We start from the raw sequence: 15,145 nt of genomic DNA on the forward strand, positions 1-15,145 counted from the left end.
TTGTAGGCATTCAAAGAATTTCATTTTTCCAATTTTATTTTACTCTGTTCCCCTTTGTGCACTGTTTCCTAGTCAACTGGAATAGGAGTTGTTCCTTGTTTTAATCCTGTCTGTCTTTTTCCTGCCTTTTCACTGGAATAGACCACATGCCTGGAACAATTTCTTCTACATCTTTGCCTGTTATAGGTGCTGCCTGTCCCATGAAACCTTGCCATTGTGCCTAGCTGGAAGGCATCTCTTCCCTCATCTCTTTTGGTATGATCGCTGCCAGCCTCCTGCCCCGTTCTAACTTGAATTCCAGTTGGTTATGTGTATGACTATCCCTTTATTAGCTTATATGCTCCACTCCATAGCTAGCACAGTGTATTGCATCTAAGCAGAAAATTTAAAACTGTTGAATTTATAGAATTATAAAATATTATCATTGGAAGGAACCTTGAACGTTATCTTGTTTGGTCCCTTCCTTTTAACAGGTGAGCAAACTGAGTCCTACAGAGGTGAAGTTATTTGTCTAAGGTCATAGAACCAAGCTGAGACTAGAACCCAGATTTCCTGCTTTTCTGTCTAGTGATACTTCTGAGAGCATTGGACTTGAGTCAGAAGCTCTGAGTCTAGGTCCTGGCTCTGCCAGTATGCTGCTTTGTGGTCTGGGGTAAGTCACTTTTCATTTGCCCTCAGCTTCATTGTGTCTAATGAGAGGTTTGGCTGAAGTGATCGAAGGTTCTTTCCCATTTGAACACTCTCTGATTTTATCTTTGAGTCAGTCAGAGAAAATCGCTTTGAAATCTAATTTTATTTCTGACTTATATTGACTCACTGTTACAATATTTATTCAGAAAACAATTAAACACCAGGTTAACTGGAACAAAGAAATAGAGTAAGGTTTGCTTTCTCTTGTTGAGATTAATCCCAGATCACTCATACTTTTTCTGACCAAGCCATACATTTTTACAATTCTTTGACATTTGTTTTCAAACTGTTTTGGCTAGGTCCCCCTTAGGATCCAGTCTCTTTTATGATTTTTTTCCTGACATAAATGACAGTTCATCTGTTATGATAGATTAATGCCCTTTAAAATTAAAATGATGAACCTTTAATGCCCACCTTCTCTTTCCTGTCATCATCGATAGGGTACAAAATTAGACATGGATCACTTAATTTTTATCCTCTACTCTTTTGCTCTGGCATATCCTCTGGACCTGATCTTTGTGTTGTGATGAAATAATGGGATTTAGCAGATACTCAAAGACCCACCTGGAGATTAATCCAAACTGATTGAATCAAGTGAGAGTGATTGACTGCTGATTAGCCTACTTCAAGTTAACTGGATTGTAATCACACCTGGCTATCCCTTAAGAAGGTATTGTTCTCAGAAGCTAGACTGTGAATTCCCCTGGAGAACACCTTCAAAGCCAATGGATTTGGATGACGCCAACCAATCAGCTTGAAGCAGTGTGTAAGGACCGCCTCTGTTCCAGACCTATAAAAAGCTTCCCCAAACAGCTTGCTAGGGGGTTCCTGACTAAAGCAGGCTCCTGGAGGAGGACTTCAGGAAGAACCCAACCAGGCTGGAACTCTAGGCTAGACTGGAGCTGAAGCTTCTGATTGAAGGCCACCACAATTTAGATTTTAAACATCCCAGTGTCTAGAGCAGGAAGTAAGGAGAGTCCAGTTGACAGTTTTCTCATGAGTCATCCCAGTGTCCAGCTTGGGCCTGCATGTTTTTGTGAGATTGGCAAATATATGAGTGGGTATAATTTTTGCCCTTTGTAATAAGTGACCAGTACTTCATTGGCCCTGTGATGTTATGGATGTCAATCAGTATTCACTCCTTGGGGTCACCTGTTATACTGGAAGCCTCCCTTCAGGTCTTTTATTTTACATGTCATGAAAACTACCAGACCACTCAAGCTGTCCTTCTGTTGTCCCTCTGTCTTGCCACATGATCACCCCAACTGATTTGCTGATAATATCTTTCCTTGGTAGCCTGCCTTCCCCAGCTGTATTTCTGGGTATCTTCCATATAGGTCGTCAGCCTCTTGTCCCCTCCCTTTCCTTTTGTTCCTCTCTCTGGGAAGGTTGGTGGTGCCTTTGATAGAAGATCACTTAGCTCTTATGTGATGGAGGTGGAGCTTGAGCCCAGGACAACTCTCTATCCACTGTTCTATGCTGCTTCTACATTTTAGGTGTGCGTGTACATCCATATATGTGTTCATGTATATCACAGAGACACAGGATCTGTAGAATCTCAGGAGACCTCAGTGGCCTCCTTAGTATAACTATTGTTAGTATTACTACTTCTGACCTCTGGGCCTGAGTAGAGAAAGCCTAACCCTACTTCCATGTGACAGCCTTTTAAATAGTTAAAGAAATCTATTACATTCCCCCCAAGCTTTCTTTCCTGCAGACTGAAGAACTCATGTTGCATAAATGTGAGCTCCTTCACTATCCTACTTTCTTCCTCTGCTTGTTCTGCACCTAATGATATTCATCAGTAGGTCTTTAGGGAGCACCAGTTTTGTTGCAGGTACTGTACTGGGTACTAGGGACACAGAGACAGTAATGAAACAGGTCTCGACTTCGGGGACCTTGCATACTATTGGTGTTCTTAAAATGTGGTCTCCATATATGCATGTATGTGAATAAACATCGATATTGCATATAGATGATACTGTAACGTTTCTTTTCCCAGGTCTTAGTTTGGATGCACATTATTTCTGAAATGCTCATAGAACTTAGAACTAGAAGGGAACTTTGAGACCATATAGAGACCCCTCATTTTATACATGAAGATGTTGAAGCTTGTAATGCTGAAAGAACTTGATGGAGCTCACAAAGATAGCATTCTTGAATATTTTCTTCTCCCTCACAGGGAGTGAAGTTAGTACGATGATTTAAAAAATTTAATTTTTTGGAGAAAAGGCTTGAAACATTTTTAGCTTCAATTCTTTGTTTTGAAGATCTTTTGTTTGAGAAAATGTGAAATTGAAAGACTAGGTAAAAAGTTTCCCAAACATATGTCGTGCTTTCCGATGATAAATGTAGCCTAAGATACAAAAGAAAACTTTGATAGTATCCTTTCCCGGCATTAGCTATCTTGTAAGGCATTTGAAGATTTGGGGGAAAATTTAAATCAGCCATCAATTCTAAAAGCAATTTCTTTGGAATGCCAAAAAAACATAACTTAGCTCTTTCTCATGTCACATCAAGGACGCTAGCACATTTACAGCCTTTTAAAAATAAGACCTTAATTTTACAAAATACTCTTGAGAAATTTCTCCATCTAGCATCTTCAAGAATAATACATGTGTCTATATGTATGTATACATATATATGGTACAATTCTAAATTAGAAATAATTATTATTTTATTTTAACTTCAGCATATGAAAATGGGACGTCGTTCATCAGATACTGAAGAAGAGAGTAGAAGTAAGAGGAAAAAAAAGCATCGAAGACGGTCCTCTTCAAGTAGTTCTTCAGAGAGCAGAACTTTCAGCCGCAGGAAAACAGGAAGGAGATCAAGGTCCAAATCAAGATCTCGGTCCAGAGATGTGCAGCCCCGCTCGCATTCTTACGACAGAAGGTGAGCTCAGGCATTTAAATGAGTCAGCAAAGGGGAGTTTATTAACTCCATCGACTTGTGTCTTGGGGCTTTTCATTTTTCTAACTGAAAAATTTAGACCGTTGTCTTAGAAATCATTAGTATCTAAAGCTCTTATTACACTGTAATAATTACACTTTTATTGTAAGGGGCATCTGGGTGGTGCAGTGGATAGAGCACTGGCCCTGAAGTTGGGAGGACATGAGTTCAAATCTCACCTCAGATACTTACTAGCTTTGTGACCCTGGGAAAGTCACTTAACCCCAATTGCCTTAAATATCCAGGGTCATCTCCAGTTGTCCTGATTTATATTTTGCCATTGCACCCAGTTGGCTCTGGAGGAGAGAGTGAGGTTGGTGACCTTGCACAGCCCTCCCTCACTTAAATCCAATTCAGTGCAAGTCATGACATCACCCCCATGTCACGGTTGTCTTCGGGAATGAAGGACAAACAACAATGTATTGCAAACTAGGCATATATCAGAATAGCTAACAATATTAGAAAGATACTATACTGCTCTGAAATTGGAATACCTTCAGGTACTTACTGTTTTGTTACAGAAATTATACTAGAGGATAAACATTTTGTTTTGTTTCTTTTTGTTTAAAGGAGGGAGAAAGAGAGGAATACTTTATACTTAATTACATAAATACTAAATACTAGCTGCTATGTGCAAGGCAATATTCCAGGTGCAATGGAGGGTTAGAAAGAAGTTTGAGTATGATAGTCACTGCCCTCAGGGAGTTTGTCTTTTGGTACTATCGTTAAGAAACATTTACAACTTGATAGTAGAGCCCTGGAAGTTCAATAAGAAATGTGAAAGGTTCCATAGAAGTTGAAGGGAGAGCATTTTTCAGGTGGGGGGCAGTAAGAGTGGGTGGTTCAGAGAAAACTAGAGAATCCATGGTCTAGAAGGAAAGGATACAAATCAGAAAAAAGTTGGTGTTATTTCAAATATGTAAAATTATATTATTCGTGTCAGTAGAAACATCATCAGCCAATTCCCATTAAAGCGTAATCAATGTAAAATTGTTTCAGACGCAGGCACCGTTCCAGTAGTAGCTCTTCTTATGGATCTAGAAGAAAACGAAGTCGGAGTAGATCGAGGGGCCGAGGAAAATCCTATAGATCTCAGAGATCAAGGTCAAAAAGTAGAACAAGAAGGTAGATTCTTTTTTTCCCCCTTAAAACAAGTTGTGCTATTTTCATCCATAGGCTAGTGTTATTTTTTTATGTTAAGTTCTCCCCTTGAACTGCCTCCCTCTTCACCTTCTGTGAATTCACTCAATTCCAGTGGTTTAGAGTCTTAGTCTACCTCCCCTTCCCCCACTGAATAACTGAAGAAAAGAAAAAGGAAACTCATAACAAATATGCATTAGTCCAGCAAAACAAGTTCTCACATTGGCCTTGTCTAAAACCGTGCCTCATTCTGCATTTTCAGTCCATCCCCTCTGGGAGGAGGCAGATAGTGTGTTTGAGCTGTAGACTTCTGGACTCACAGTTCATCCTTCCATTTCAGAGTTGCTTTTCTCTGCAATGTGGTCATCTTATTCATTGCACTCCTAGTCCTGTTCACTTTTCTCTGTATCAGAGGTCTTCCTGGTTTCCTTTGAAATGGTCCATTTCATCATTTCTTATGGCAAAATAATATTACATTTCATACATTTCTATACACATGTACATTTATCTGTTCATTCCCCATTAGTTTTCAAGTTTTGGCTACTATGAAAAGAGCTACTATAAACATTTTTGTACATATAGGTCCTTTTCCTCTTTCTTGGATTTCTTTGGGGTTTAGGACTAGTAGCAGTGTAGCTGGGTCAAAGGGTGTACACAATTTAATATCTTTTGGGGCATAGTGCCACATTGCTTTCCAGCATGACTGGATCAATAGTAAGTCACTGTACCGGTTTTCCCACAGCCTTTCGAACATGTCATTTTTCTTGTCATCTTTGCCCATCAAATGAATGTTAAGTGAAATATTAGAATTGCTTTAAATTGTATTTCTCTAATTATTAGTCATTTGGAACTTTTTTTTTTCCATACAGTTCTTGTTAGCTTGGATTTCTTACTTTGAAAACTGCCTGTTCCATCCTTTGATCATATATCTATTGGAGAATGGCTCTTAGTCTTATTTTTCTAATTGAAAAATTCAGACCATTGTCTTAGAAATAATTAGTATCCAAAGCTCTTATTATTAAAGCTCTTATGCTGCCTTTATATATCTTGGATATGAGACCTTTATCAGAGAAGATTGCTATAAAGACACCCCTCCCCGCCCCCAGTTACCTGTTTCCTTAATAACTTTAACTGGCTTAGATTTGTTTGTGTAAGATCTTTTAAATATTATATAATCAGATTGTCCATTTTGTCTTTTGTGATCCTCTTTTTTTGCTTGTTTAGTCTTGAACTCTTCCCCTATCCATAGATATGAAAAGTAGCTTTGCTTTGCTCCTCTAATTTGTTATGTTGTTATCCTTTATGTCCAAGTTATGTATCCATTTGGAATATCTTGTTATACAGTGAGAGATATGAGTCTGTACCAAATTTCTGCCAAGCTTCATTCTAGCTTTTCTGGCAGTTTTTGTCAGAGTGAGTCCTTCCCAGTAATTGCAGTCCTAAGGTTTATTGAACACTATGTCATTGTGTTCATTTACTTCTGTATGTTTTCCTAATATGTTCTGCTGATCAACCTCTGTTTTTTATCTAACATCAAATCATTTTAATGATCATTGCTATAGATTGAGGTCTGATACTTGTAGAATATTCCTCCACACTATCTCCTCCCTTGCTTCTTTTTTTCATTGTTTCTCTTGAGGTTCTTGATCTTTTGTGCCTCCATATGAATTTCATTATTATATTTTTCTAGTTCCATGATATATAATCTTGTAGTGGTTTGATTGGAATGGCACTGAATAAGTTATATTGGCTTGGCTTTCCCATAAGCAATTTATATTTCTTTAATTTTTTCAGATTTATCTTTATTTCTGTAGAGTATTTTATAATTGGATTTATATAGTTCCTGAGTGTATCTTGGTAGATTCACTCCTAAATATATTAAACCTTTTGTGATTATTTTGAATGACATTTTTCTTTTTAGCTCTTCTTACTGGATTTGTTGGTAGTACATAGGAATGCTGATGCTTTATGTGGATTTATTTTATATCATGAAATTTTGCTGAATTTATTTTCTCTATTAGTTTTTTGTCTGACTTTTTAGCATTTTCTAAATAAAGTATGTCATTTGCAAAAACCAGTGATTTTGTTTTACCTTTGCCTTCAGTTTATCTTCTTATCTTAATCAATAGCTAGCATTTCTAGGGCTAAGTTAATAGTAGCATTGATTCTGGGCATCCTTGCTTTACCCCTGATCTTTTTGGAAAGGCTTCTAACTTTCCATTATGTAAAATGTTTACTTTTGGTTTTACATAGGTATTGCTTACTTATATTAAAGAAAACTTCACTTATTTTCATAATTTATAGTGTTTTTAAAAGAAAGACTAGAAACAAACAAGTTTTGGATTTTGTCAAAAGCTTTTTTTTCAGAATCTATTGGTATGATCATGCAGTTCTTACTTTTTGTATTATTAGAATGACTTATATTTATAGATTTCCCTATTGCCTGGCATAGATTGCCCTTTTTGCCTGGCATAAATCATTCAACAAACATTTATTAAGTGCTTACTAAGTGCCAGGCACTATGTTAAGTGCTAGTGTTAAAAATATTTGTATAAGGAAAGATAGTCCCTGTCTTCAAGGATCCCACCCCTACAAGGAAAAACTACAGAAAGTGAGCTGAGACGTAAGTGCAGTGGGGGAGGGCCAACCAGGGCAAGTCCCAGACAGTCAAAGTAGAGCTGGGAGGGCAAGAAGGAGGGCTTGAACCCCTCAAGAAAATGAAGCCTTGGCAAGAATTCACCAATACATCTTAACCCTAAGGGGCCCTTCCCCAGGACTGCAGGCCCTCCTGGGCATGTGTTCTTCCTCTGCTGAGTGGTTCCGTCTGACACTGTGCTGTGTCCTAGCTTCCCACCTGCACCAGTTGATGTCCCAGCAGCTTTCTTCATGATTCTGTCTGTCTGCACGTGATCCTCCTGTTTCTTTTCTTTCTTTTTTTTTTTTAAATTTTTTTTTTCTGGTGAGGCAGTTGGGGTTAAGTGACTTGCCCAGGGTCACACAGCTAGTAAGTGTTAAGTGTCTGAGGCCGGATTTGAACTCAGGTACTCCTGAATCCATGGCCAGTGCTCTATCCACTGCGCCACCTAGCTGCCCCCCTCCTGTTTCTTTTCAAAGAGGACATGCACTTTAGCCAAGTTGTTCATGGGGCACCCAGGCTTCTTCCCTTCATAATTACTTTAAGGGAGGCTTCAAGCAGAGCCCTAAACCCTGAGTGCTAACTTTACTGTTGAGTGATTTATTCATTCCTCTCATTGCCTGCTCTTGTGCCAGTCCCTAAATGAACAAAGTTTCAAGGGAGTTGGGGTACTTTCAGCTCTTCTCTGGACTTAATGGGAAGCTGCAGTACGATTTAGTCTCACTTGATGTAGCCAGATAGTTTTACTTCTTGTACAGTTGCTATCTGTGACTTACAGCCATAGTCTTTTGGGGAAGTGGGGTGTTAAGTGAATGGCTACACGGTGAGGACTTGAGGCCGGGCAGGAGCCACATCATCCAGAATCAGAGGCAGCTCCCTGGGTGCCCTGCCTTATGACTTTCACCAGACTAGAAAATGCTGGAACTCAGGGGATGGCTTTTATACCCTCCATGCCTCTCATAGGGCCTCATATTCTTTTTTGCATTAGAGCTGTGAGGACATGTGATTTCATCATAAGCTCTTGAGTGAATGCACCTTCCACCAGTGCAGATCTATAGATTGGCAACTAGCTTGGAACTTAGAGGCCTGCAGTGTTGCCTGGATCATGAGGAGTTTAAGTAACTACTTGCCCATGGTTACACAGTGAAATATGTATCCAAAACAGGACTTGAACCCAGGTCTTTCTGAGCACAAAGCCAGAGCTTTTTCCCAGGTGCTATATTGCTTCTCTAATAAGCCTTGTGCATAGTAGCTACTTAAAAAATCATAAATAAGAATCAGCTCACAAATTGAAAGAATGTGTGTGTCTGTCCAAGAAATAAGAATTATTAAATCATAGATTTGTAGTTGGAAAGAACCTTGATGTGTGGTATAGGTCAGGGGCTGGCCACCTGTGACCCATGGGCTCAATCTGCTTTGGCTCTCTTTTAGTTTTTGTGTGACCCTTGAACTAAGAATTTTTTTTTTTTGCATTTATAAAATGAAGTTTTATTGTATTTAAAAATGCAAAAATGATTTTTAGCTCTCTGGACTGTACAGAAACAGGCAGCATCAAGTGCAAGCTGTGTATTGCTGACCCCTCACAGAGGTTATAAGGAGAAAGTGATCTTATCAACTCCCCATGGCTTCAGCTGTCATTTCTGTGGGCATGGCTTCCATCTCTCTAGACCCCCGCATTCTTCTCTCCTGAGCTCCAGTTTCTCTTCTTTAGCTGCTTGCTGGACGTTTCTGCCCAGGTTTCCCACTGACCTCTCAAACTCAGTATTTGAACTGAATTTATGCTCTTTCCTCCTAAATGACTGAGCTTCCCAGTGTCCTTTGAGGGTGCCACCTTCCTTCTGGTTTCAGAGGTTCACAGCCTTGCATTGTCTCCCACTCTTCTTTCTCGGTTAGTTGCCCAGTCTTGCTGATTCTGTCTCTCTGTCTCTCACTCTGTCCTGTTTTTCACTTAGAGGCCCCCACCCTACTTCATGTCCTCCTTTGCAGTAGCATCTTTGATGGTCTTCCCACTCCCCCTCGTCTCCCCTCTGAAGCCCCTTCCACAGAGCTGCCCATTTGACCACATTCCTGGGCTGCTCTAGCATAGTCAGCCCCTCCCAGGGGCTCTACGATCAAAGCCCTTTTTGCTGTGCTTCCAGCCCATCTTTCCGACTGATTATTCCTTGCCGTTCTGTTGCGCACATGTGTGCCTTTGTACAAGTTGTCCCCAATGCCAGGAATGTGCTTCTTCCTCACCTCAGCCTAAAGTTTAGAATCTGCAGGAGAAGGGAACAGAATAAGCATTTATTAAGCACCCCTCTACGTGCCAGGCACTGTGCTAATTGCTTTACAATCATCTCACTTGAGCCTCACAACCACCTTGGGAAACAGGTACTGTTATTATCCCCATTTTACAGTTGAGGAAACTGAGGCAAAAAAGGTTAAGTGACTTGCCCAAGGTCATACAGCTAGTCTGTGTCTGAGGCAGGCTTTGAGCTCAGGTCTTCCTTACTCCAGTCCCAGTACTCCGCACTGCACTGCCAAGCTGCCCTCTCTTAAACAAGGCCTTTTTGCCACCCCAAAGCCCTGTTGTTAGTGTTCTCCCACCCAAGTTACTTTGTATTTGTTGACATGTGTACATCTTGTATCCTCTGAGTACCATGTAAGCTAAATTCCTTAAGAGTAGACACTCATTTTTTTTTTGTCCCTGTTTGCTTGTTAAATTAATTGAATGAGCTATTAAATGAGTCTGGATTAGTCAGGGAAGCCTGTATGACGTTGGGCCAGAGCACATGAGGAATTAGTCAGGGAATCCAAAGCAGAATGAATGTGCAGTGTTGGCCAGCCTCCTAGAAGGAGGGCAGGGGCTCCACGGCATCCACAGGAAGAGCAGGTGCTATCAGGGGAGGGATGGAGAGTTTAGAGTCAAGTAGGTAAGCACCAGGAAGACTGGAGGGTTTTGAAAAGAGGAGTGACCCAAGTAATGTGTGATTTGTGTGAGCAGCAGCATGCGGGGCTGATGGGGGTGGATAGGTGGGTTTTCTGGCCATTTGGCTGGACTGGAGAAGAAATACAAAGTAGTAAGCCACTGCACCCAGGGCAGGGGAAGAGATCTGCAGACAGGCCCAGCCAGGCTCATGCCAGGTGGACAAGCTGGGGTCCGCACAGTCAGGAAGCGTTAGCACTCAGAGCTAGAGGATCTGTTAGTGCTTCCTGCTCATCTCATCCCCACTCCTTACGGAATAAAACCCAAGCTCGTAGCCGGCATTGACGGCTGTTCTGCCTTCTGTAACCTCTGCATCCTTTCCAGATTCACCTCCAGCTGCTCCTTCCCACTTACCCTCTTGTTAAGCCAAACTCAGTTACTAAGTTTGCCTTGAGAATGCTTTAGCCCATTGTTGCCTATTTACTCATGCTGGTCTCTTCACCAGGAATAGCCTCGCTTGCCATTGTATTTGTTGAAATCTTGCCTCATTTTGACAACTCTGACATGACTTCTGTGGAGGCTTTCCTGAATCTTTTGCTTTGCATCTTTCTTGTGACTTTCATCTCTTTCCCCAACAAGACCAAAAGCCCCTTGAGGTCTGGAGATATATTGCTTTCCCATGATTCATGCACAGTAAGTACTCCAGAAAGAACCTGGAAGGCAGAGCTGTTTGTGTAGGAGTGGAGACAGGTGATTTCAGCATGCGATTATTCAGGGGCATCTCAGAGGCAGTGTGGGGTGGTGCAGTGGATAGAGCACTGGGCCTGGAGTCAGGAAGACATTTACTAGCTCTGTGACCCAGGGCAAGTCACTAACCTCTGTCTGCCTCAGTTTCCTGATCTGGAGAGTGGGGACAGTTCCAGCACCTGCCTCTCAGAGTCGTTGTGAGGATCCAGTGAGATAATATGTGTAAAGTGCTTAGCATCAGGCCTGGCGCTTAGTTGGCGAGTGATTAATACCTATTCCCTTCCTCTCTTAGCTTTAGGACTGGAAAGGATCTTAAAAGTCCTCAAGTCCAACTCTCATTTTATAGAGAAAGGAAGAGAAAACGAGCTCGTATTTGTGACCTGTTGTTGTTGTTCAGCTGTTTTCAGTCATGTCTGACTCTTCATGACCCGGCTTGGAGATTTCTTGGCAGAGACACTGGAGTGGTTTCCTATTTCCTTCTCCAGCTCCTTTTGTAGAGGAGGAAACTGAAGCAAACAGGGTGAAGTGACTTGCTCAGGGTCACACACCCAGTGAGTGTCTGAAGCCAGATTTGAACTCAGAATGAATCTTCTTGACTCCAGGCCCAACACTATCCACTGAACCACCTAGCTGCTCTCCTCTGAGATTTAGCTATACCTTATTCATATACTGCTTTATAAGTTCTTAGAGCTGGTAAATCTTTTGCCTAGTCTAGTCTGAGCTTCTTATTTCTTAGGTTAGAGACCCTAGCCCGCGTAACCTCCCAGTGACAGAGCTCTTTCTGCTGTACTGTGTTTTTTCTGTAAAATCTTTTGCAGACATTATATGATTTGATCTTCACAGCAACCTTACAATGCAGGCAAAGCATATAGTGTTATCTCCCTTTTACAAACGAAGATCACTGAGGTTATATTTGTGGGGTGTAGGGACAGAAGGTCAGGGGTTATTACCCAGTCTAATCTCATACACAGCTGTGGTGCTGTGTACTTAGCACTTTCCTTTAGAGTGGTGATCGGGAGGCAGTGAAAGATTCTCAATCATCAGAGAAAGATTAAATTATATTCAGTCCGTTCTTCTGAGCAAAGCAGGAAAGAAGAGTATGTGTATGCTCTGTTGTTGACATTAAATAGTAAACATATATGTGTTTTAAAAATAAGTTTTATTGCTCCCTTTTGTTTTTCCCTCACAGTCATTTCTGGATAGAGCATTCCTCCCAGCCCCTTCTCTATTCCCTACCAGGATTAAATGTTGCCTTCTTAAAAAGAAAAAAACAATTGGGCAAAAATAACTGTTATGGTGATTGTGTCTGACAGTATATGGAATATTTGGTACCAGTACTTCTTTTCCTCTTTGCTGTAATGAGGCAGCTGTGTTTGGGTCAAGAGTGGTCATTATGGGCTTTACTGCACAGTATTACTCTATTACAATACCACAATTTATTTAGCCATTCCCCAATTGATGGGAAACCACTTTGTTTCTAATTCTTTATTGTTACAAAAAGTACTTTTATGAAATTTTTGGTAAATATGGGAATCATCCTTCCTTTGACTTGTTGAGGTTTATGTTTAGTAATGGAATCCTTCCATTAAATGGTTAAAGGTTTAATTTACTTTTCCCAAATAATTCCAAACTGATAGCCAGAAAGAATGGACCCAATTCATAGTTTCACCAACAGTGTATTAGTATATTTGTCTTCTCATGAATATCTATATCTATATATTTTAGAAAGATTTTCTTAATAACAAAGGTTAAAACTAAAAGGGTTTCCTGGTTAACCTTGAGCTAACAAGAAAATTAAATTAATAAGAACACCTCATTATCTTAAGCAGTGTGCTGAATTGAAGCCTTGTGTAAATTGTGTGTGTCTGTGTTTACACACTCAGAGATGCATACTCACACACATGCTTGTCGAACTTTTAAGACAAAAGGTGTTATATAATCCCAAGGTTTGAGGTAGCATTATTACTAGTCTGTATGTATGGTTCTATTTTAAATAGGAAAACCTTTATTTCTGTTATGGAATCAAAACAATACAAAGACCTTTTTTGTTTCATATGAACAAAAACATTCATGAATGATTTTTAGATTTTGAGGAAAAAGAGGTAGAAAATAGATATTTATGTACTAGTTCACAATTTGCATGTGACTTATAAAAGGTTATAGAGTAAATTATTAACTTTATATCTGCCATGATTAATTTCAAGCTATTGCTTGAACATACTCTAGTTGATGACCTGTGGAATATTGAGAAATTGCAGCTCCTAAAGAATTTGCTTATTCATGGAGTCAGTGGATAGTTTTCATTTTTAGTTATGGTTTGTTTTTTGTTTTATATGACTAATAGAAACATATTAATAAAAGCTAGCAGTTTCCTTTAAAGATGGGGTCTTACAATCTCTTCATCACCACCCTTTGAACCTCATGGATAAGCACTGGATTTTGAATCAGGCGAGACCTTCACAGGGAGAATCAAATAAGACAATGTACATCAAGTGTTTTGTAAGCTGTAGAGCAATATATGAATGCAGCTCAATTTAGGGTTTTAGTACAGAATTGTTCTGATGGCTCCAGAGGCAATTTTCAAACTTTTTCAGGGACTCCTCTTTGAATGTCTTAACTTTAGAGCAACTTATTTGTTTTTGTATTTTATGTGTTACATGATTCCCCTTCCTACTTCATAACTTTCTATCACATTTTCATCTTATAATGGTTTTCACTCATCCCATATGATTTGTTGGCTGCTGTTACTGGTCACTTCCTGTGGATTGAAGACTTCACAATACGGTTGATTTTCTTTCATTGCCTAATGGGAACTTGTAATAATGCAGTGTGTTATTCGACATCCCAGAGACCTATTGAGTGCAGCTGGTGTCCAGTGGTTTAGGGATTTGAAGTGCCAGGCTCACTCATGAACTAGGGATTCCCATATGAGGGCTTCATGCTGTTTATTGAATCTCTGGGCTGATTGCCATGAATCTTTATTCATTAGCTAGGGGCATATTTTGCTGCTTATTCAAGAAATCAAAACTAAAGGCCCTTGTGAGTATGCCATGAAGTAGGCACAGATTTAGGTTAGTGAGTCCTTTAAAGTAAGCATCCTTTTCTTTATGAGTAAGAAAATATTGGTTCATTCAAATGTGAATTTGTGCAAAGTTTTTCTAATAGATTATTAATATATAAAGATAGGAACTAGGATTTACAGAGCTGCCATTTATATGTAAACAATCGCTATGTTAGACTATGAGAACAAATACAATTTGAAAATAGGAATTTCTTCTTGAAGGGTATATGCTTTTTAGTTTTATTATTGTTTGAATAAAGGAGATGGTGTGGTATAGTGAGAAGATTGGACTCAGCAGACATGGGTTCAAATCCTTGGTCGGCTACATGCTACCTCTGTTTTCTTGGATACTTCAACTCTCTGAGTCTCAGTTTTTTCAGCTGTAAAGCCAGTGAATTGAAATAGGTGCCCTCAGAGGTCTTTTCCAGCTCTGGAGCTTGGATCTTATCAGGGCATCTTATATGATCATAGCATATCATCAAAGATCTTACTAGAGGAATCCTCTTAAAGGCTGTGGTTTCCTTTAGAAAAAACCTCAACAATCTTATTTTCTTGTCTTCATTCTATACCTCTACATTAGTTAGATGACATGAAAGAAGTCCCATTGAGAAGACAGTTTGTGAAAATGTACATATTCTTCTCTGATAGTTTACTGTAAAATTGTGATGAAAATGAGAAAGTAGACATGTGAGTTGCTAGTTCTTGGTCACTCCTTTTTTGGAGGAAGAGAGTAACAATGCCATCCATGACCTTTTCCATTCCTTTGGTATTTTGCTTTTGTTAAAATAGTTATAATTTTTTTTTAACCAGGGCTTGACAATCTTGGATTTTTTTTCCTGTTAAATTACTAGCAGATTGGAGAATTTCTGTTTTGTTGTTTTGTGAAATAAATATCTACTATTTTCCCCTTATATTTCTATCTTTTCCTCCTTGCAAATTGATAATCTGGTTGTGTGGACAGATGTGCTGGCATCTTCATCTGTCACCACCCATTACAAGAGTCGTTTTGAAGGAA

The 15,145-nt window shown here is 39.6% G+C and overlaps 1 protein-coding gene across 3 annotated transcripts in view; it reads left to right on the top strand.

Moving 5' to 3' along the window:
- Positions 1 to 15,145, top strand: part of RSRC1 (arginine and serine rich coiled-coil 1) — a 409,907-nt gene that overhangs the window by 10,455 nt on the left and 384,307 nt on the right. Inside the window, exons 1-3 of one of the 3 annotated variants that reach the window (XM_043991315.1) lie at positions 506 to 652; positions 3,383 to 3,585; positions 4,642 to 4,767. In XM_043991315.1, coding sequence (XP_043847250.1) covers positions 3,386 to 3,585; positions 4,642 to 4,767 — 326 coding nt within the window. In that variant the 5' untranslated portion in view covers positions 506 to 652; positions 3,383 to 3,385. Of the gene's footprint in view, positions 1 to 504; positions 653 to 3,382; positions 3,586 to 4,641; positions 4,768 to 15,145 lie in introns of those variants that run through there. The other 2 variants (XM_043991317.1, XM_043991318.1) reach the window with 2 other exon arrangements.

Source organism: Dromiciops gliroides, chromosome 3 (genome assembly GCF_019393635.1).
Source record: "Dromiciops gliroides isolate mDroGli1 chromosome 3, mDroGli1.pri, whole genome shotgun sequence".
Lineage (NCBI taxonomy): Eukaryota > Metazoa > Chordata > Mammalia > Microbiotheria > Microbiotheriidae > Dromiciops > Dromiciops gliroides.